At 43.7% G+C, this 24,559-nt stretch overlaps 1 protein-coding gene across 1 annotated transcript in view; it reads right to left on the bottom strand.

The window, feature by feature from the left end:
• NFX1 (nuclear transcription factor, X-box binding 1) overlaps nucleotides 1-24,559 on the bottom strand; it is a 118,130-nt gene that overhangs the window by 84,728 nt on the left and 8,843 nt on the right. The window contains exons 2-3 of the mRNA XM_069958167.1: nucleotides 22,862-23,920; nucleotides 616-777 (exon numbers count right to left, since the gene is read on the bottom strand). Of these exons, the coding sequence (XP_069814268.1) occupies nucleotides 616-777; nucleotides 22,862-23,920 (1,221 nt within the window). The remainder of the gene's footprint in view (nucleotides 1-615; nucleotides 778-22,861; nucleotides 23,921-24,559) is intronic.

The raw sequence follows: 24,559 nt of genomic DNA, 5'->3' as shown, positions 1-24,559 counted from the left end.
CCCTGATTGGTGCAAACCCAGCTAAAATAAATGGCACCACTTTTAATCTTTAAGTCATGAAATTAAGCCACAAAACCAAGCATTGAAGCTTTGCTCACACTTCCACTCTCTGTCTCTATTATAGATTGGAAGTATTTCCTGACATAAATCCCTGTGTGGGTATACAGTGACAAAGGGCAGCCATTAGAGATGAGTGAACCTCGAGCATGCTTGAGTCCATCTGAACCCGAACTTTCGGCATTTGATTAGCGGTGGCTGAAGTTGGATAAATCCCTAGGGCTATGTGGAAATCATGAATATAGTCATTGGCTGTATCTATGTTTTCCAGACAACCTTAGAGCTTTATCCAAGTTCAGCAGCCCCCGCTAATCAAATGCTGATCGTTCGGGTTCGGATGGACCCGGTTCGCTCATCTCTAGCAGCCATCCCACAAAACAAAATAAAAAATAAAATATCTAATTCCTCCCCCTCCTTTTTCTATAATACATAATAAGCATAGAAGGGCAGAATAAAAAGATTCATATGGCATACAGGTTAACAAATGAAAGTGTAAGTAGAGCCTTACAGTGGGGTCCAGTCTCAAAAGTTGCAAGCATGCAATAGTATAACACTGACCTTCAGCTTGTGATGCAGGAGACCTGGCCCACTTTTTGATGCAGTTAAGGTGGAAAACATGGTAGCAGCTTTGACAACTCCACACTGGAGCCATGACTCTGATCACCTCACAGCACACCATGCACTCGTACTTCTCGGCAGTTAGCTGCTCTATCAGAGACCCTGTAAGAGAGAAACATACAGCAATATAACTGAATGTAAAATAAAAGTATTGGTGCTGTGCCACCCTTAAAGGGGGTTTTCTGAGCAAAACGGACTGATGACCTATTCACACGCGCACTGATCAGCTGTTTGGCACCTGCAATACACAGTGAATGGAGTTTGTTGGTGAAGATGTGTAATTGCAGCTCAGCTCCAATTCAAGTCAATAGGACCTGAGCTACAGTTACAGGTGACCACCACTACACAGTGTGTTGCAGGTCATCCTCATGAGTGGATAGCCCATCAATCTGTTTTGCCTGCACAACCCTTCAAGATTGTTTCGCATGTAGTATTCGGTCAGTCTTTTGAGGCAAAACCAAAAAGGTAGAACAGAAAAACTACAATGGAAACATCTGCACCTTTTTCTGTGTTCTGGACCAACTCATGGTTTTTGGGGGGAGGAGACACTGTCCAGAAGAAGCCGCAACAAGAGCTGCAGGCAACAAATGTAGACAAGTAACTCTTTTTTTCATTTTTACACCAGCGCAAGCAAGATATAGAAGCATATTTATACCAGAACACCCCTTAATGAATGCCATACACATAGAAACATAGTGCATATTGTATACATTGCTTAAAACATTTGTATTTTTTTGACATGGGAGGAAGGAAACTGTTTATACAGTAATAAAATACCTCAACTTGCTGAACCTGAATTACTATAAGAAAAAGTAGAGACTTAGGGGAAGATTTATCAAACATGGTGTAAAGTGAAACTGGCTCAGTTGCCCCTAGCAACCAATCAGATTCCACTTTTCATTCCTCACAGACTCTTTGGAAAATGAAAGGTGGAATCTGATTGGTTGCTAGGGGCAACTGAGCCAGTTTCACTTTACACCATGATTGATAAATCTCCTCCTTAGGGCCTATTCACATGCCCTGTAAATTGCCGGCGCTATGGATGGGGAAGCCCTGTAATGGAATGTTTTCCCGCCTGGCATAATGCATCAGTATCATGCTGGGAGCAGGGAAACTTTGAAAAAAAATTGCGGATGTGGGAAGGCAGACTTAGCTATACTAACCTTAGCATACACTTACCGGCCACTTTATTAGGTACACCTGTCCAACTGCACGTTACCACTTAATTTCTAAATCAGCCAATCACATGGCGGCAACTCAGTGCATTTAGGCATGTAGACATGGTCAAGACAATCTCCTGCAGTTCAAACCGAGCATCAGTATGGGGAAGAAAGGTGATTTGAGGGCCTTTGAACGTGGCATGGTTGTTGGTGCCAGAAGGGCTGGTCTGAGTATTTCAGAAACTGCTGATCTACTGGGATTTTCACGTACAACCATCTCTAGGGTTTACAGAGAATGGTCCGAAAAAGAAAAAACATCCAGTAAGCGGCAGTTCTGTGGGCGGAAATGCCTTGTTGATGCCAGAGGTCAGAGGAGAATGGGCAGACTGGTTCGAGATGATAGAAAGGCAACAGTGACTCAAATAGCCAACCGTTACAACCAAGGTAGGCAGAAGAGCATCTCTGAATGCACAGTACGTCGAACTTTGAGGCAGATGGGACACAGCAGCAGAAGACCACACCGGGTGCCACTCCTTTCAGCTAAGAACAGGACACTGAGGCTACAATTTGCACAAGCTCATCGAAATTGGACAGTACAAGATTGGAAAAACGTTGCCTGGTCTGATGAGTCCCGATTTCTGCTTGAACATGACAATGAGTTCACTGTACTCAAATGGCCTCAACAGTCACCAGATCTCAATCCAATAGAGCATCTTTGGGATGTGGTGGAACGGGAGATTCGCATCATGGATGTGCAGCCGACAAATCTGCGGCAACTGTGTGATGCCATCATGTCAATATGGACCAAAATCTCTGAGGAATGCTTCCAGCACCTTGTTGAATCTATGCCACGAAGAATTGAGGCAGTTCTGAAGGCAAAAGGGGGTCCAACCCGTTACGAGCATGGTGTACCTAATAAAGTGGTCGGTGAGTGTATATGCACATGTACAAAAACCTCCCCTGTTTGCAGTGCTGCACTCAGGCTTTCTTTAAACAATGAACCCTGTCCGGAAGCTTCCAGCGATTTCAATGGGTTCTTCAGAGTGAAGCTGCATGGACAGAAGTGAAATATCACTTCTTTTTCATGTGGTTCACAATCTTCCATTCAGGATATGTTTTCACACACACAATCTGCTGCATACTTCATAGTGTTTTCAGCAATGATTTATATTGGTTAAAAGGAACAAACCAGCAGATTAGAAGAATCTAACCTCCCGTTATGTTCCCATAGAGCAGCAGATGCTGACAGAAGGGGGGAGTTTTCTTGCCTTCCACCCTCAGCACAGTTTCCTTGAAGGGGTTATCAATCACTACAGAAATATGGCCACTTTCTTCACTACTCGTTTCCAGTTCAGGTGTGGTTTGCACTTAAGTGCCATTCACTTCAATGGAATCAAGTTGAAAATCCCTATCCAAACTGGAGACAAGAGTAGTGCTGTCTCTGGAAGAAAGTGGCCAAGTTTGGTGGATAACCACTTCAAAATGCTGCGTTTAGTTTAAGTGTACCCGTCATGAATTGCGTACCGCTGGCGGAGGTTCTGATCTCTGAACATGCATGAGACCATAATGTGATAATATGTGCGCCCCCCATTGGATCAAAAAGGGGTTGCACGCATTATGCCTTAACCGTGTTTATCACCACAAAGACCCAAACTTCTGCCAGCAGTCTAACTCACTGCTGATCCAGCATCAGCAGCAGCAGCCCCCTCACGCCAGGTACACTTTTAATATACAAAGTAAGCAGTTCTGTGTTATGGGGGTGGTAGTACAGCCTGCCATGAATATTCAGGCCGCGTAGTGACATCCTCACTGCTGAGCAGTGGATGAATATTCAGGAAGATATGTTGATCAGTGCACTAATAACTGTAGGACCACCCCCAGTGCACAGAGGTACTTAATTAGCACACTAACGTCAACTAACACCGGATTTCAGAAGTACCACACTGGGGAAGAAGGTTTTAAAAAATAGATAAAAAAAACCAAAAAAAAAACAAAAAACAAAAAAACACCTTCTTCCTCAGCATCCCTTGCCCTAAGGGAGTGTAACTGCAGGTTAGATTCTTCTATCAGCCAAATCTGCAGCAGCTTGAGTACACGTGAACATACCCGCAGTAGGGTATTTTTCTCTCTTCTTTTTTTTTTTATTTGTTTTAGGTGAAACTTCAAGGTTGATGATGCAGAAATTATAGTGGCTTTCTCATAAAATAAAATGAAAACTATTACAGGCCGTGTTATAACACTTAGAAGTTTTGGCTTGGGTTTTTGCTTTTCACACGGCAGCATCCCTGATCCCAAACCCAATGATGCAGTGGGTGTACATCTTCTGAGAACAAATTCTTCTTCCCCAGATGGTATGGAGTCAGTACTCAACCAAGCTTGCAAAGAGATATCAACTCCTCCAGACACTGTAATATATTCCCAGTCCTGTACTGATTGCAGTCGTATGTGATCAACGGTTGTAGAAAAGGTTGGGAAAGTCTCACAGCTTTAGTTGTATAGATACTGCCATCTGTTACTACTATATATCTATTCAAATCCATCTTTTTAGTTTCTTTGTCTAGACTAGCACCCAAAGTGGGGACTAGGGATTGTGTGAAGGCCTGCAGGCGATTGCCAGACACTCCGTGATATGGCAAGGTGCTGTTAGCATCCAGAACCCAAGCCCTGGATTTTTAACTTGGTGCCCAAGATCTCCTACCCTTCCCCCCCAGCCTCCAGTTGCAGGGGCAGGCAAGGAAAATGGCAGAGTAGGGATTTGTCAGCTACCTATGCTGCAGTTCACACAGGCTGCAGGGGGTATTTTTAATAAATGGGAGCACAGGTGCATTGTCTTATTATGGGGCAAAGAGGGAATTACTACACTATAGGGACTTTTATGGAGGCACCGTTACTGTATGGGCACATGGAGCATGGTTTATATAAGGTGCAAAAAGGGAGTAAGTACTATATGGCGCAAAGGAGGAGATATTACTATATGGGGCACAGGGGCAACTATTAATATACGGGGGCACTATTATTGTATAGAAGTACATGGGCATTTTTCATGAATGGGATCCCAGAGCACTATTCATGAGAACATTACCCTATATGTTACACTAATGAGGGAACCATACTTCACAGAGACAAGTCACAGTTGGAGGAAGGTGTCATGGCTCTCAGATAGAGAAGTAAATGGAAAGAGAATGCCTCCAATTAGAGAAGACACCATCTATACTGGATGTAACTAATTACTCCTACAGGCTGCAGAGCTCCTATATAATATTAGTATCTGCCACTATACGGGGGAATATTGGTTATATTAGTCCTTGCAGTAGATAAAAATATATATGGTCATTTCTGCTTTACAGCAATGCTGAACTGCTGTGTCAATCAGCTTTCATGGCTGGCATTGGCTCAGTCAGGCGGTTAGCAGAGCATCAATCTAACTTATCAAAACAATGTAGACATGTTGATCATCAGGGCAATAAGTGTTCTTCTGAGGGCTCATATCCAATTATCAGCTCATATTTAGGCTATGTTCACACTCACTGAAAATGCATTGCGTTAACGCAATGAAGGACAACAGGGTGGCAATTAACTGATTACTGCAATTAAATGAAGCATTCACATTGTGTTACTGCATATGTGAACACAGCCAAAAGGACCATCAATCAGCTGACAAAAGAATCAGATATTTTTGCAGCCATTTGGATTATAATTATCATCTGTACACTCCTCTATGTGCGGCTGATAGTAATACAATTTATGGGCCCTCACATGATACAGTGATTGTTTGGGAAGCCCAGCAGCATGACTTAACAAGCTGTGTAAAGACATCGATCATCGAGTATAATCTGCAGCCCATCAGTCTGTGTAAACGAGCCCTAAGCCTACTAAGGTATCAGAACTTATGGTGCATTTACACAGAGAGATTTATCCGATTCTGAAAGCCAAAGCCAGGAATGGATTTGAAAAAGGATAGATCCCAGTCTTTCCTTTATGACCTGTGCCCTGTTTATAGTCTGTTCCTGGCTTTGGCTTCAAAGATCTGTCAGATAAATCTGTCTGTGTAAACACACCATAAGGGTATAAACACACACACCGTATACGCAGCGTATTTAGTGCTGCAATACGCAGCAAATACGCAACAAATACACAGCAGATTAGATCTAAATAACTGAACACAGCATCAAATCTGCACCATCAAGTCTGCTGCGTATTTGCTGTGTATCTGCTGCGTATACGGTGTGTGTGTTTGTACCCTTAGGGTATAAACCCACACACCGTATAAGCAACGTATTTACTGCTGCGATACGCAGCAAATACGCAACAAATATGCAACAGATTAGATCTAAATAACTGAACACAGCATCAAGTCTGCACCATCAAATCTGTTGCGTATTTGTTGCGTATCTGCTGCGTATACAGTGTGTGGGTTTGTACCCCTAAGAGGCATTCACGTGTCTGTAATTTGGAGAATAGATTTGTTTTCACCCGGCATGATGTATCAATTTCATGCTGGCAGCAAGGAAATTCTCTGAAGTGACAAAGCCGCAGCGATCCAAGGAGTTTCCCTGCTGCCAGCACCAAACTGACACGTCATGCCGGGCAGGGAACAAATCCATTACATTCCTAATCTGAATGTAACGTCCTCACATTTGCGGACGTGTGTATGCCCCCTAATGGTGTGTTTACACAGAGATTTATCTGACAGATTTTTGAAGCCAAAGCCAGGAACTATACACAGAGAACAGTTCATGAAGGAAAGATTGAGATTTCACTTTATTTCAAATCCATTCCTGGCTTTGGCTTCAATAATCTGTCAGATAATCTGTCTGTGTAAGCATGCCATTAGTAGGTTTCCATTTCCATTACATATGAGCTTCTGAAGTGGCGTTTTTTTGGTGGCATAAAAATGCCAAAAGTGCTGTGTGAGGGCACCCGCTTCTCTCTGAAAAAGAAAATGGATGTGCTTTTCTAACACTGGATAACCCCTTTAAATAATATCACATGATACTAACCTCATGCATATTTAGAGGTAGGGCTCCTAGAATGGAGTGGCACTGCATGGTGATTATAATAAAATGATGTGCTCTGGAGTCTCCTCAGTGTCCTGCTGACTGGCACACATTTCTCTAATTGCTTGACTCTTGTAATCTGCCTACCCTCTGCTGTGCGAAGCACACATGCTTACCAAACAGGTTGGCAAACCTCAGCAGCAAGAACAGTAATTACTGCTCAGATGTCATTGGTAAGAACAGCAGAACTTAAGTTGACAATTTGTAGGCTATGAATCACTTGTTCCCACCACCAGCTCAATAACAGCATTTACATTTCTATGCCTTAAAACAAGTGGTCAAGAGCCCAGCAAGGGAAAGCACAGAATTAGCAGATAGCTTAAAAAAAGTTAAAGGGGTTGTTCAGTGAAAAATGTTTTCTTTCAAAACAACTGGGGTCAGAAAGTTATATAGATTTGTAATTTACTTCTATTTAAAAATCTCAAGTCTTTTCATACTTATAAGCTACTATGTGTCCTGCAGGAAGTGTTTATTTACAGTGCTCTCTGCTGACATCTCTGGCTGAGACAGGAACTGTCCTGAGCAGGAGGGGTTTACTATGGGGATTTGCTACTTCTTGGGACAGTTCCTGACTCGGCCAGAGATGTCAGCAGAGAGCACCGTTTCTGAATGTAAATAAACAAGACTTCCTGCAGGACACATAGTAGCTTATAAGTAGGGATGGTCCGAATCCTCCAAGGTTCGGGTTAGTATGAACCCTAACGCTCGGCATCAGATTCCCGCTGTCTGCCCGCTCCATGGAGCGGGCGAATACAGCGGGAGGACCGCCTGGAAAACTGGGATACAGCCTATGGATATGCCTGTATCCCAGTTTTCCAGGCGGTCCTACCGCTGGATCCGCCCGCTCCACGGAGCAGGCAGACAACGGGAATCATTACCGAGAGTTCGGGTTCGTACGAACCTGAACCGAACTCGGTTCGGACCATCCCTACTTATAAGTATGGGAAGACTTGAGATTTTTTAAATAGAAGTAAATTACAAATCTATATAACTTTCTGACACCAGTTGTTTTGAAAGAAAAAGATTTTCCATTGGACAACCCCTTTAAGGGTACAAACACACACACACACCGTATACACAGCCTATTTACTGCTGCGATACGCAGCAGATTAGATCTAAATAACTGAACACAGCATCAAGTCTGCAGTCTGCACCACCAAATCTGCTGCAGATCTGCTGCGTATTTGCTGCGTATACGGTGTGTGTGTTTGTACCCTAAAGATGAAGCAAAACGCCGGGCATTTGTTGATTATACTGGCTAAGACACAGAAAAATAATGCACATCTGAAGTGTGACTTAATGCAAAACTTTCTGCAGGCCCTCACGGCCTTTAGTCACCCACCTCCCCAGCTATGCAATACCTTCAAGCTGCTCCCTACCCACCTCCAAAATGACAATACTGCATCACTAGAAAGGTGGGCAGGCAAAGGCTGTGAGGGGCCAGTGCTGAGAGTAGGGCTGGGCGATATAGCTAAAAAATAATCTCAGGGGTTTTTTTACATTTTTTTTTTTTTTTTTTTGGCTAAATGAACAGAACATTTTTCTCCCTGCACCGTCAGATACTATTTTAATTATGTTTGAGGCAACAACTGTATTGCTTCCCAATATAACAGTGCTCCCCCTGTGCCCCCATGTAGTAGACAAGCCCCCTCTATGCCCCATATAAGTAGTTTTGCCAAATATGTGCCACTCTGTGCCCCCATATAGTATAGGAGATCTTCTTTGTGCCTCCATCTCGCAAAGAAGAGTGGACAACTGGAGCAGGGGCACTGGGGGAAGGCGCAATTAGAACTGGGGCAGGCTGGGGCAGACTGTGGTTGACTGGGGGCTGACTGTGGGTAACTAAGTAATCTGGGGCAGATTGTGGGTGACTGGGGAAAGCTGGGGCAGACTGTGGGTGACTGGGGCAGGAGGGCACATACCCAGTACACCCTCCTCCTCTCACTCCACCTGGCCTAACACCTCCTCTGCAGGGACAGCTGAATTCGGGTGACTAGGGCAGAGATAGTAGCGTTGCTGCGGTTACTGGAGCTGTACAGCAGGATCGAAGTGCAGACCCCCGATCCTGCTGTACAGCTCCAGAACCCACAGCAACGCTTTCATCTCTGCCCCAGTAACAGGAACTCAGTAGTCCCTGCGGTGGCCTCCTCCTCCTCCGTGAAGAGTGGAGCTTGTGTACTTGTACCGCTATGGGGCGGGTCAGCGGCAGGGACATAGGATGCCGCTGGGGGCTCTCCCTCCCCAGGCTCTGCCACAGCAGCGGGAGGCCTCCCACATTGCCCGTCTGCCTGTGCGCCCACCTGTGCCACCCGCAACCCCCCTGCATTGCCTGCCCACCTGTGCATCCGCCGCCCACATTGCCCGCCCCACTGATTTTTTGTGAAAATTAAATTTACAATTTTCATGAAAAATCGATTCTATAATTCTGTGCGAATTAATCAAATTAATTTGATTAATCACCCACGCCTAGCTGACAGTGTCACAGACATGCCAATGTAACACTGTCAGCCTGGGGTTACAAAACAGTTTAAGAAAACACCGGATCACAGAGCAGCATGGACAGTAAGTATGCACTGCTCATGTGATCAGCAACGAGAAACTGGCAGCACAAATATATGCATATCTGTGCTGTCAGTTTCTCTATTAATCGCCACTGTTTGGTTCAAAGTAGTGAGAAGATTATAGTGTGCTCACTCATGTTATCGTGCTACTAAGAAACCCCTCCACCATGCACAGCTATTTCTCATTCTCTTCATTTCAGGGGGTAGTACCAGAGTAGTACACATACCTTTTGTGGGAAAAGATCATCAAAGCCCCTTTCTGCTATGCCATGACTTGGTGCTGGAGAAATGAAGAAAATGGTCCCACTCACCTACTCACCGCAACACGCGTTTTGCGTGGCTTTGTCAAGGGATGTCCCTTGATAAAGCCACGCGAAACGCCCGTTGGGATGAGTAGGTGAGTGGGACCGAGTGTAATACATGCATCCTCCTTTGCTTATTTATATTTAATACTGTTCGGTGACCTTACCTGGTGTATAGTACTCACTGAGTATTTTTTGGCACTTCACAAGGCTGTTTGCCTGCTTAGACTCTTTCTTTATCTGCTATTTATTATATTATTTTGTTTTTCATCTTGTGGAGGCTGCCTGTATTACAATAGCTTTATAGCTTTTATGAATTACCTTCATGAATGTGCAATATATGATCTGATAAAATACATTATATGTCTCCTCACCCTTCTCTGTATTGTATGGTTCTTTTTCACTTCTTTCATTTATAATGCATTTTATTAAAGAGTCACTGTCGTATTTTTTTTTTTTTTTTGGGCAGAAATCAATAGTCCAGGCGATTTTAAGAAACTTTGTTATTGGGTTTATGAGCCAAATATGCCATTATCTGCATTTAAAAAGCCTTTTCCCAGGTCCCTCCCCCCCTCCTTCCTCTTTTCCATCCACTGCAAAAAATCTGAAAATTGTGACTTGTTGCATGAGTCACACTCTGTCTGTTCCTATAGAGAGGGGAGGGGGGAGGAGGAAGGAGGGAGTTAGCCAACAGCAGAAAGCAGAGAACAAAGGGATTACAGGCACAGAGCTGGGTCACAGCTGTAATCAGAGCTCAGAGAGGTCAGTGGTGACTGTCAGAGGAGATACAGGGTGAGGTATTTGTAGATTAACTCTTTGTTGTCCTGTTTTGGTCTTTTATTTAGCTCTCTCCATAGGAGAACAATGAAGACAGGGGGGAGCGCTTCAAACTGCTTTTTCATGATAAAAAACTAATAAACCCAATGACGAAGTTTCTTAAAAATCGCCTGGACTATTGATTTCTGCAAAAAAAAAAAAAAAAATTCATGACAGTGACTCTTCAACCCTTTAAGGACAGGGCCACTTTTCGTTTTTGATTTTTTTCCTCCTTGTGTTTAAAAGGCCATAGCACTTGCATTTTTCCACCTAGAAACCCACAGGAGCCCTTATTTTTGGCGTCACTAATTGTACTTTGCAATGACAGGCTGAATTTTTGCATAAAGTACACTGCGAAACCAGGAAAAAATTCAAAGTGTGGTGAAATTGAAAAAAAAAAAAGCCTCTCTTTTATTTGGGGGGATTGTGTTTTTACGCCATTCGCCCTGGGGTAAAACTGACTTGTTATGCATGTTCCTCAAGTCGTTATGATTAAAACGATATATAACATGTATAACGTTTCTTGTATCTGATGGCCCGTAAAAAATTCAAACCATTGTTAACAAATATACGTTCCTTAAAATCGCTCCATTCCCAGGCTTATAGCGCTTTTATCCTTTGGTCTATGGGACTGTGTCAGGTGTCATTTTTTGCGCCATGATGTGTTCTTTCTATCGGTACCTTGATTGCGCATATACGACTTTTTGATCGCTTTTTATTACATTTTTTCTGGATTTGATGCGACCAAAAATGTGCAATTTTGCACTTTGGGATTTTTTTGCGCTTACGCCGTTTACCGTACGAGATCAGGAATGTGATTAATAGTTCGGGCGATTACGCACGCGGCAATAGCAAACATGTTTATTTATATATTTACTTTTATTTAAAACCTGGGAAAAAGGGGGGTGATTCAGACTTATTAGGGGAGGGGGCTTTTTTTTTTTAACACATATACTAGAAGCCCCCTGGGGGACTTCTAGTATATACACTTTGATCTCTCATTGAGATCTTTGCTGTAAAGTTATACAGCAAAAGATCAATGAGATCGGCACTCGTTTGCTTTCGGCTGCTGCAGCCGAAAACAAACGAGTGCCGAGCTGGGGATGGCGCCATCTTGGAGCGGTCCCCGGCCGGCTTCAGTAACTGAGATCTCACCCACTAGACACCAGGGAAATGCTGCATCCAGTAATCGGATGCAGCTGTGATGTTTGACAGCTGCATCTGATTACTGTATTAGCGGGCACGGCGATCGGACCGTGCCCGCTAATACCCGCGGTCCTGGGCTACAAGGGGCACCCGGAACCGCGGACCCACTCTGAACACCTCTTATGGGCGAATGACGTACGGGAACATCATGCGCCCTTAAGAGGCTAAATATGAATTATTCAAATAAAGATAATAATATTTATCACTGATTGTCCTGCATTCTCTGTGATCCCTTGTGGATCATTTTTTGTTTTGATATATATAATTCAGTAAGACCTGACATGCACGGTTTAGAAAAATTACACATAAATCAGTATTATGAGTATCTAGTAAAACTCATTTGCACATCGAGAGAAAAAAAGCTGGAAGAAAATCTCAAGCCACTTGTGATGAAAGAGAAAGGCACTGGTGTAACCATCTGGAAAAATGGCATTACTAATGTGGTCTGTGGGAAAGTTGGTACAGCATGCAAGCAGGAGCATGCCTCATTACATTTCACCTTCTATTATGTAATCCTAGATTTCATTCTTACCTCTTTTTTTCAATGCAGACAGTAGGAAAAAACATCACTGACCGATCTCCTGTCTGGCCATTTATTTTTGTCACACTAGTAATGGCAAAACAGTGAGACGTGACCAACAGCAGTGGGCAAGTAATACAAATATAAAACAGACATAGAAACATAGTGACTTATGTTATAGACAGAAGACAATGTTCTGTCGTATGTGTCACATTACAGACCTGGACTTCAACAACAGTCTGCTGGGTTTTACAGGTGACACTTTAGTATGCAACTACAGAATAAAACCAGGTTTGTTAAAGTGACTCTGTACCCACAATCTGCCCCCCCCCCCAAACAGCTTGTACCTTCAGATAGCTGCTTTTAATCCAAGATCTGTCCTGGGGTCTGTTCGGCAGGTGATGCAGTTATTGTCCTAAAAAACAAGTTTTAAACTTGCAGCCCTGTGGCCAACGGCAGTGGCCTAGATTGTGTATGCATTAGGCTGGCACACCCTTTCTGCCCCTTCTCCCCGCCCTTCTCATCATTAGGAATGATCCAGGAAGATTGTCTCCTATTCCTCACCTGTGTCAGCATGGCACATGGGCTGAATCGTTAAGGCACCTGTGCAATGTTCAGACAGGAGAAAATGTTCTAGGGGTATTCCTAATGATAAAGAGGGTGGGGAGAAGGAACGTAGAGGGTGTGCCAGCCAGATCGTTGGGTACAGGGCTGCCAACTTAAAAGTTGTTTTTTAGGAGAATAACTGCATCACCTGCCGAACGGACCCCAGGACAGATCTTGGATTAAAAGCAGCTATCTGAAGGTACAAGTGGTTTGGGGGGGGGGGGGGCAGATTGTGGGTACAGAGTTGCTTTAAACTTGCAGCCCTTGCAAGTCAAAATTGGCGTAGCCTAGAGTATCTGTGCCTTAACTTTGCACCACCCATCTGTCCCTGTCCCACTTTCTTCATCATTTTTCCTATTCCTCTGCTGTGAACACTGCACAGGTGTCTTATCGATCCAGCCCATGTGCCGTGTTCTCACAGCTGATGAATAGGAAAATACCTGCCTGGAGCATTCCCAATAATGAGGAAGGTGGGGAGGAGGGACAGGAGTGCCAGCCTAATGCATAATTACTCTAGGCCACGGCCGTTTGGCACAGGGCTGCAAGTTTAAAAGTAGTTTTTTTAGGACAATAACTGCATCATCTGCCGAACGGACCCCAGGACAGATCTTGGATTAAAAGCAGCTATCCGAAGGTACAATCGGGTTGGGTAGGGTTAGATTGGGGGTACAGAGTCGCTTTACGTAGACACTCATCTCGTATAGAGCAGTTTTGTTATTCTTAGTTTTTCTAATTGTCCTTATGTTATTGGACAGGCAACATAATTGACAGTGAAATCCAATCTGACATGGATCCAGTTTTAATTTTCCACGATTGACATCAGGGCTGTGGAGTCGGAAAAAAATGTACCGACTCCAACTCCAGCAGTTTTGATATGAATATATATTATGAGCAACATTCTAATAGGACACTGGCCCTATTACATTAGGGTGGTCGGGGAGATGTTGTCTGTCACTATTTGGCAGTTTGTTTCTGAGCTGGAAGAGTCCATTGTGTGGGGGGAGATCTGTGCTATTCTCTTCCTGGATGCTGGATGACTGTATATGAGCAACAGTGTAATATGAAGATATCCTGTGTAATATAGTGGAGGAGAAGAAGACATAAGTAGTGTAGCAGTAACCTCTGTCCTCAGTGTGGTGTTTTCTCTCTGGGAGAAGATTGTGTGTTTTTTTTCAGTGTTCTATGGCTGCAGCTGTGTGTGTGCTATGGCTGCAGTAGGCTGTGTATGTGCTATGACGACAGCAGGCTGTGAATGTGTGCTATGGCTGCAGCAAGCTGTGTGTACGTGTGCTATGGCAGCAGCAGGCTGTGTGTGTACGTGTGCGTGCTATAGCTGCAGCAGGCTGTGTGTGTGTGCGTGTTATGGCTGCAGCAGCTTGTGTGTGTGTGTGCTATGGCTTCAGCAGTGTGTGTGTGTGTGTGTGTGTATGTATGTGCGCTATGGCTGCAGCAGGCTGTGTGTGTGTGCTATGGCTGCAGCAAGCTGTGTGTGTGTGTGTGTGTGTGTGTGCGCGCGCGCTATGGCTGCAGCAAGCTGTGTGTGTGCGCGTGCTATAGCTGCAGCAGGCTGTGTGTGCGCGCGTGCCATTGCGTGCCCCCACAGTGACCTTCTATATCACTATGTGTGACCCCTCTATATCACTATGGCTGACCTCTATATTACAGTGATCTGGCATTGTTAGCAGTGTTTCTGTGTGTATGGTGAAAATTTAGTTAGAAACATAGAAGACTGTTAGCAGGAAAAGATCACCTGCTTCTTCTAGTCTAGTTCTGAGTTGTACAGGACATGGAGGCTGGAGACTGGCTGCATCCACTGCACACACAGGAGAATCTGCTTTATATGTTTCAGAACGCCCCAGGATCATGTAATACATTAGAGAGAAGCTGCTGAGCCAGTGTGATAAATAACTCCCCTGGTATATGACCGGCCATTTATCAAGGAGCAGGAGTCGGACCTGCTAAAATTCAGGAGTCGGAGTTGAAGTCGGAGCTGCGGCTTACCGACTCCACAGCCCTAATTGACATTTGGGGACAGTGAGCTTCCCTTAAATAGATTACAAATTTAGCAGATTCTAACTACATTAAATCTAATGTGTGTTACTTTCTAAATCTGCATCCTTTTTTTTACGTACACAAAAATGTATCTGACCCTACTTTTGTGTCCGTTAAAAAAAAAAACTGATCCATTTTGACCCGTTTTTTTTTTGTTTTTTTTTTTACAATGGAAGTCAATGGAAAAACGTATCAAAACGGATGCACACAAATGCATCCGTCTTTTTCATCAGTTTTTTTGTAAAAAAAAAAACGATTGAAAAAAAAAAAGTAGTGTGAACCCAACCTTAACAATGGTCTGTTATAGCTGGCTAAAGGTTACTTAAATTTGATCAGCTATGATAAATATATATTAGCATTGGTTTGGTTTAAAAAAAAAAAAAGTATATCTATACACACACACTAATTTTAATAATAACATGATCAGCTGAATTTGGAAATCATTTGCCATAGGCTGTATCCATGTTTTCCTGGGCTGCATCTAACTTCTCCAGACGCCGGGAGTCAAATGCCAAGCATTTGGGTTCAGAAAGCGTTGCCAAACCTGAACAGTTCAGCAAGTGTGCTCAACACGTACTACTCCTCAGTCAGTGCTCACAACGTTCAATGTAAAACACTAGTACCGACTGGCTGGTGATTCAGGAGATGTGTGCAATAGAACGTAGGTTAGTAGTGTTGTGAATCAGCTCACCCAACAGAGATTGCCATGTAGCTCCAGGTGATCAAAGGAAGGTGGGTGGGGTGCACGAGTCCTGGCGTGTGCTAAACGCTGGATTCAAGGTAGAGAAGTTGCAAGTAGGCCGGCACTCCCAGGGCAAATGAAGATGTGGTTAAAACATAACTTTTAATTATAAAAATAACTAAAACCAACGCGTTTCGCGCTACCGCGCTTAATCATGGTCATGGAATATGACCATGATTAAGCGCGGTAGCGCGAAACGCGTTGGTTTTAGTTATTTTTATAATTAAAAGTTATGTTTTAACCACATCTTCATTTGCCCTGGATGTGTGCAATTGGCTAATAACTTTCAGCCAAATGCACAAGTAGTAGGACTACATGTGCAAAGTAAATAGCTTGATTTTTTAGCCAGTCGCTGTGCACTACGTACCGACTAGTGCCTGGCAAGATTGCTTACATCAGCAGCTGCTGCCAAGATTCCACAGGTCATGTACAGCAGTGTGAGGATCCCGGCAGTAGCTATAGCAAGCAGCTCTGCTCAGTGCTGCTTTGCAAGCTGTGTGGATGATGCTTTTCTATGGTGGGGAGCAGTGCAGAGACTGACTGCGCCACATAGTGGCCAGCAGTAGGTGCAGTAAGCTTTGGCACCCTTACAGAAAAAGGCACAAATGGTTAAAAAACACTGGCTCAGCAATAGGTGATAAGGATTTATATGTAAAAATGGAAGCAGGTGGTATACAGAAGAGAAGCACAGGAAATATTGGTTTTGTCAGCACACAAAAAAAAACCTGGAAAGAAGTAAAGAGAATTTGTAGGTTCAAATACAGGTAAGAGATCACAGAAATATTTGTATAACAAACGTCAAAGAATTTTTGAAAATTCATACCCAAAGGCAAGATAATAAAGTATCAGTTTTAGATTCAGGAGGAACGCTGAAAAAAAAAATAGAATTGTGTGGAGAGAGTGTACTTAGTTGGGGTCCCAAATTCAAGTATCTGCAACTTAAGGTGATGTTCACACACAGTATTTTGGAAAGTATTCTTCAACCAAAATCAGGAGTGTGATAAAAACACATTATAATTTTGGTCAGTCAATTCCACTCCTGATTTTGTTTTTCCACCTGCAGGGCTGTTTGGGGCGTAATTTTTGTGCCATTATCTTTAGTTTTTATTGATATCATATTAGTATAAGAGAACATTTTTGATTGATTTAATGATTTTTTAAAAAATTTATATAGTAGAAAAAAAATTAGCAATCCTGGTGTTTTTTTTCCCTTTTCATTTATGCTGTTCACAGTGCGAGAACAATATTGCTATATTTTCATTTACTACACTACGATCTATAATATGTTTATTTTTTATAAATTTCAATATTTTTATTTGAAGAATGGGAGGGGGGATACTATAAATGTTTATTGGGGAATTTTTATTAGGGTTTTTAAGCAAAGCATTCATCAGTATTATCTGCGATCTGGGCCTAGAGCCTGCCTGAGAGACTACGCACAGATTAAAGATCCGACAGGATGGAGGCAAGTAGCTTACCCCCGCCTGTCAACACAAGTGATCGGGATTCGGTCCCGATCAGTCAGTGACAGGTGCTTGTCTTGTCACCGACTACCTTAAACGCAGTGGTCGCTATGCATCTAGGTGTTTACGGGGGATAGTGACAGGCAGCTGCATGACTGCAGTGACCTGACATTATGACCATGTCTGGAGACAGTAATGTGTACAGGGTCGATTGCCCTGCACACATAAAAACCCCTTCACAGTCAGAAATAGTGATGTCACGATACCAGAATTTTGCGATCGATACCAATACCAGCTTTTTTTTTCAATGCTCGATACCAGTTTGATACTTAATAAATTATATTTAAGAAACAAAAAAAAAACAAAACAAGAATAGAAATGACACCCCCCACCCCCAGGTTCAGGTCAGTACGAACCAATTTATGTCCTCCTAATTTTATTACTTTAAAAATAAAGTCCCCATTATTTAAAATAAATAAAAACTTGCCCAACTCTGCCTCACTTTTTTTTTTTTTTTTTTTTTCCCCCATCTCCGCCTGTCTGGCTGGGGGGTGAGGGGGCATTTTTTGTGCCGCAATCTGTAGTTTTATTTAGTACCATGTTTTTATGTGGTACTGAACTGGGTGGTTTCTGCGCTTGCTCGGTTTACCATGCTTGATCAGGAAGGTGACAGGTAGTATGGACAATAACACTTCAGCTGCCAGGAATGGGGGTTGTAGTCATGTAACACACACTTCAGATATCAGGGGGGTGATGGAGGAAGTAGTCATGTAACACACAACTGCTATCAGGGGGGAGGATGGGGGTTGTAGTCATGTAACATGCACCAGCTATCGAGGGGATGATGGGGGTTGTAGTCATGTAACATGCACCAGCTATCGAGGGGATGATGGGGGTTGTAGTCATGTAACATGCACCAGCTATCGAGGGGATGATGGGGGTTGTAGTCATGTAACATGCACCAGCTATCGAGGGGATGATGGGGGTTGTAGTCATGTAACACACACACCTGCTATCAGTGGGAGGATGGGGGTTGTAGTCATGTAACACACAACTGCTATCAGGGAGGATGGGGGTTGTAGTCATATAACACACACCTGCTATCGGGGAGGATGGGGGTTGTAGTCATGTAACACACAACTGCTATCGGGGAGGATGGGGGTTGTAGTCATGTAACACACAACTGCTATCAGGGGGTGGGGAGGATGGGGGTTGTAGTCATGTAACACACACCTGCTATCAGGGGGTGGGGAGGATGGGGGTTGTAGTCATGTAACACACACCAGCTATCAGGGGGGAGGATGGGGGTTGTAGTCATGTAACACACACCTGCTATCAGGGGGAGGATGAGGGTTGTAGTCATGTAACACACACCAGCTATCGGGGGAGGATGGGGGTTGTAGTCATGTAACACACACCTGCTATCGGGGAAAATGGAGGTTTTAGTCATGTAACACTGACTATCAGAGGGTGATGGGGGTTGTAGCCATATAACACACACCAGCCAGCAGGGGGATGATGGGGGCTGTAGCCATATAACACACACCAGCCAGCAGGGGGGATGATGGGGGTTGTAGCCATATAACACACACCAGCCAGCAGGGGGGGATGATGGGGGTTGTAGCCATATAACACACACCAGCCAGCAGGGGGGATGATGGGGGCTGTAGCCATATAACACACACCAGCCAGCAGGGGGGATGATGGGGGCTGTAGCCATATAACACACACCAGCCAGCAGGGGGGATGATGGGGGCTGTAGCCATATAACACACACCAGCCAGCAGGGGGGGATGATGGGGGCTGTAGCCATATAACACACACCAGCCAGCAGGGGGGATGATGGGGGCTGTAGTTTTACTATTCCTGGTGTCAGGGCATGCTGGCCACTGACCCAGCAGGGTGACCTGGATTTGTCTGTAATCTGCAGGTTACAGCCCCCCTCCCTAGTCAGAGTCAGGCTGACTGTAAACCCCCCCCCCCCCACACACACACACACATTGTTAATGTCTGCTCTGGAGATTCCTGTCGGCCCCGGCCTCCCGCCCCTCCTCACACTCTTGCCGCCCCCACTACCTCATAGTGCCGTGCAGATGTAGTGGCCGCATCTCCTCCTGCCTCCCCCTCCTCCAGCCTTCTCTCCAGGATGCGCCGCTCTCCCTCTTCAGCCCGTGACCCTGCTCTGCCCGCAGTCATTAACAGCCGGGGTCTGCTACACACAGTAGCCGACCCCTGCTGTATATGGAGCGGGCTCAGGAGGGGGGGTAAAGCCGCTGTCAGTGTGACAGCGGCATCTATATAGTTACATAGCCGGCACAAGCAATAGCTATGTGCTGGCTATTTGAACTTGGCGCCGACGGGGGAAGAGGGTGCGCGCGCCGAGGAGATGACAGGTGGGAGCAGGGGGCGGCACACAGAGAACACGGCCGGCGCTCAGATGGCCGCCGGCCGTGCTCTCTGCGCTATACTTTATTCTAAACTGCATAATAGCGCAGTTTAACATTAAGTTTCGATACCAGGGAATCCTGGTATCGAACTGTTTTTCCGCCCGGAATATCGATAGTAGTATCGATATTTCGGTGCATCGTGCAACACTAGTCAGAAAGGTATATATACGTAGAAGAAGCATATATTGGAGTAGAAGAGGCAGACTTGTCCCATGTGTTCTGGACATGCAGTAAAATAAGAAAATATTGTGCGGAGGTAGAACAGGATCTGGTAAAGACAGGAATCCTTAAAGAGGCTCTGACATTAGAGACAGCGATACTTGGGGAAGATAAAGGCAAATGGGAGTCTAAAAAAAACCCAGTTACTGTTATTCTATACAAGGTTGGCCATACTGAGGAACTGGCTGAACACATCAAGCCCCATTAGAAAGAGGAATGTAAAATGCAGGTCAATAGAATTGAATAGATTCGAGCGGCTGTCGGCTAAGGGTCCTTTTACACACACAGATATTTCACCAATCAATCGGATAGATTTTTGAAGAAGTAAAAGCCAGGAAGAGACAATAAACAGAGAAGAGAGAAGGTCATAAAGGAAAGACTGGGATCCATTCCGCTTTCAAATTAATTCCTGGTTTTGGTTTTAAAAAATCTGTCAGATAAATTAATCAGATATCTGTGTATAGATATCTGTCAGATAAAGTGATTTTTCCCCCCCGCTTCCTGGCTGATCTGAGGGGTGGTGGGGAGGGATACTAGGGAAGGGTAGTGTGATATAAAAGTAGAACATATCGTATGGTATTGGTGTGTTGATAAGCACTCTGTTGTAACACAAGAACATATAATTGTTATTGTTTTTAAATAGAAAAATAAAGAATTTATACAAAAAAAAAAGTTATATGTTAACTGCCTGACAAACAAAAGAGAAATCATTACAATTACCATTTAGGCTTGATCTGCCTGTGAACTTATGGTGCGTTTACACAGACATTTTTCTAACAGATGTTTGAAGCCAGAGCCAGGAATGGATTTGAAAAAAAAAGAAATCTCAGTCTTTCCTTTAAAGCGACTCTGTACCCACAATCTGCCCCCCCCCCCCAAACCACTTGTACCTTCGGATAGCTGCTTTTAATCCAAGATCTGTCCTGGGGTTCATTCGGCAGGTGATGCAGTTATTGTCATAAAAACAACTTTTAATCCTGCAGTGTTGTGTCTAACGGCCGGGGCTTACATTTGTATATGCATTAGGCTGGCACCACCTCTCCATCCTTCCTCCCCACCCTCCTCATCATTAGGAATGATCCAGGAACATTTCTGCTGTTTGAGCTTTGCACAGCTGTCTTAACGATCCAGCCTATGTTCATTATGCACACAGGTGGGGAATAGGAAGCAATCTGCCTGGAGCATTCCTAATGATGAGGAGGGCGGGGAGGAGGGACAGAGAGGTTGTGCCAGCCTAATGCATATACAAATGTAAGCCCCGGCCGCTAGACACAGCGCTGCCGGATTAAAAGTTGTTTTTATGACAATAACTGCATCCCCTGCCGAACGGACCCAGGACAGATGTTGGATTAAAAGCAGCTATCTGAAGTTACAAATGGTTTTGGGGGGGGGGGGGGGGGGGGGGTCAGATTGTGGGTACAGAGTCGCTTTAAGACCTGTTCCCTGTTTATAGTCTGTTCCTGGCTTTGGCTTCAAAGATCTGTCAGATAAATCTGTGTGTGTAAACACACCATTAAACTGAACAATCACTTAATGCAGAAAAAAAAAAAGCTGAAAGGCTGGAGAAGGTGTCTAGGTAACTTTAGCTGCAACCACCGCACACTTAAGTAGAGCTAGCAGGGATACCCATCAATCAGATTGCTCTGCCTCACTGTGCTGCGGCAGCAGCGCTTCTGCCGCAGGCTGCTTTCCTGACACAGCCACCGGTGGCAACAGGAGGACTGTGTTGCCCCTTGCTGCTGCCAGCTATGGAAACATGGTTAAAAAAAATATACATACATTTCCTTTAATTTGTTATATTACAATAAAAGAAACGTAAAAAAAAAAAAAAATTGCTTTACTTAAATACCCCTTTTAACAAAGATTGCACATGCAGACCTGATTTTGTTTGCTAAAGAACCCCTAAAACAAACGACTATGTATTGTCAGAAATTCTTTCAATAAAATACTTGCTCAGAAGCTTTCATTTTTTTTCACATAAGACTGTTAAACACATCATGAACAAAAAAAAAAAAAAAAAAAAGACAATGAAATGCTTCCAGACCTTTGTACAACTTCCCAGATGTAAGAAATTTTGCTACTGTTAGGGCCCTTTTACACGGGATGATTATGGTGCAAATTATCATTATATTGTTCGAACCTACATAAAAATTGACTTGTGTAAATGAAGGCAACCATTAAACGATCAAGAAACTGGTTATCGTTCGCTGCAGACAACAAAATCATTGTTAATCGTTTGCTGTAATTCTGCACTCATTCACTAATCGTTCAGTGTAATTTCACATTGTTCCTTCATTTGCTGGGATCAGATGGTGCAAACAATCATAGTAACAATCATAGCTAATGACTGTCGTTCTGTGTAATATGGTGAACAATTTCAGGTAACTCTCGTTTGCAATTGTTTATCGTTAATTGTCTAAAATCCCTCTGTATTTATTGGCCGTATTCGTCTGATAGCGGCCGTCACGGCCGATAATTGTCTTGTGTAATGGAAGGCAACGATCAGCCGACATGAACGATGTCGGCTGATCATTGCAGTCATTTGTTTTTCAACTTGTTGAAAGACAAACGACTTAGACACATCTGCAGCCGCCGTCCCGTGGAACCGGAGCAGCGGCAGCAGACCGCAGCTATCTGCTAAGGGCTGCCCGGACGATCTGGCCAGTTATTTAAAATCTGTATGCTGCATCTTGGTACCATTATAACCCTTTATAGTTATTGCTAATAATGCAACAGGGACGTCTGTGACCTCTTAGACAGGCTATTACAACGTGAGCCATATACTGTACGTATCTGGAACCGCTGATAATACACTATCCTGATGAAGCGTCAGTAATGACGCGTGCCCAAGTCATTACAGCTTACATTTGCCGCTCTGTTGGCCTAGATTCAATCCAACACTTTAAGGATAGGAGGGAGGGAGTTTTCTCACAAAAGATTACTAAAGATTTCATTTTTGCAAGAAAAAGTAAGACACAAATATTTCACTATTTACTACATGATTTTTATTATTTTACTTAGAGAGACTACCTTACCTGTATGTGTTTCCTTGCTCTTTGGTATATCATGTTTCTTCCATTGCCTGCTAAACCCTGACTGCATGGATGACTTAGAAGCACGGTCCTGAGAAGGATGCTTCCTTCCTGCTGGTTTGTCATCACTAGCCCAGTGATGTGCATGAGACTTTGACTCTTGGTATGTGTTAGAAGGAGGAGGTTCTTTTCCCCGATCAGTGGTCTTCTCTTTTGCCATAAATGTTGCTGCTTGGCTTTTGTCATGTCTAGACAGTTTGCTGCTTTGTGCTTCATTCCGCTTAAATGTCTGAACATCATCCTGAGGCTTTTTCCAATCCAGCAGTTCTCGTGATGGCCTGTTACCTGAAGATGAATGCTTCTGCTTGTCTTCAGTGGCCCCTTCACAACGATCAATTCTAGTCTTATAATGGTCCACCTTAGGAGTCCCTGATTTCCCAAACTCTCGAGGTGGAATGTTCTCAAATAAGTCATCAGTTTTTTGCTTTGGAGATACCCGTTTCTCCCTGTCATATGTATGTTTTGTTCTGTCACGAGGTCCTCTGAGAGATCCCCCCGAGACATGAGTTAGTCTCTTCGGCTTGGCACCTCGACTATCAGCACTGCCAACTTCCTTTTCACTTTCGGAGGAGCATACATCATTGGGATCTCTTGTCCTTACACGCCAGTCACCAAGTGGTGTGGTTGCAACAAATGATGATCTTGATGATGTATCAGAAAGCGGCTGCCTGTTCCTATTGTGAGATCTCTCACTTCTAGACCTATGCCATCGTTGATTCTGAAAGCTGTGGTTCTTCACAGGTTTGTTAGTTAGTTCAGGTGATCCTTGCTGGCCCCTTGCAGTGTTACTTTTGGCAGAGCTGTTGTAGGAGTGCACTTTTTGAGAAGGACTGTCATGGTTGTTCTCCCTTGGTGGTGGATGCTGATGAGAGGAAGGAACGTTACAGTTTCTAGACCAATTTCTATTGCTCTCAGATCTTCCATGATTTCTCCAGCTTGAGTGATGATTTAGGTGCTCTCTAGGGACAAAGTCGGCCGCTTCAGGGTTATACTTTGTTAGCCCTGAAACAAAGAACAGTATATGAGTACAATGGCAATACTTTACATTGTGCTGTGTATTCATTAGAGATAACTTAATTTACTTTGGTAAACTGAAGATTTGCGAGCTGAAATGTGACTCTCCCACTATGGCTGTACCCCTGCAAATAAGCTGATCTGAGCATTCGCAAAGCATTATTGGGTATGATACATTTAAAGGAGTCAACTAGAGAAATATAAAATGCTCTTCGAGAAAAAAAAACTGGGTCAAGAATTAGTCATAAAGAAGAAAGCCTTGCATTTTCATGGGGTTAGATCAGTGCTTCTCAACTCCAGTCCTCAGTCCTTACCAACAGGTCATGTTTTGAGGATTTCCTTAGTATTTCACAGGTGATATTATTATACTCAGTGCATCAGGTATAATCACAGGTGTTCTTTGTATGGGAAATCCTCAAAACATGGCCTGTTGGTGAGGCCTGAGGACTGGAATTGAGAAGCACTGGTTTAGATAGAATTTTAACAAACTATTTAATTTAACTCAAAACGAAACATTTCATGTATCCAGTAAAAATCCACTTAACAGAAGTCATGAGAGTGAGTAAGATGGTTGTAAAAAGCAATCAAAAATAAAACTTGTCTCCTGATTATTTGTCATTTATTGTT

The sequence above is a fragment of the Dendropsophus ebraccatus genome, chromosome 2, assembly GCF_027789765.1.
Source record: "Dendropsophus ebraccatus isolate aDenEbr1 chromosome 2, aDenEbr1.pat, whole genome shotgun sequence".
Lineage (NCBI taxonomy): Eukaryota > Metazoa > Chordata > Amphibia > Anura > Hylidae > Dendropsophus > Dendropsophus ebraccatus.
The sequence above is the reverse complement of the archived record's forward strand: the minus strand, read 5'-3'. Positions and strand labels throughout refer to the sequence as shown.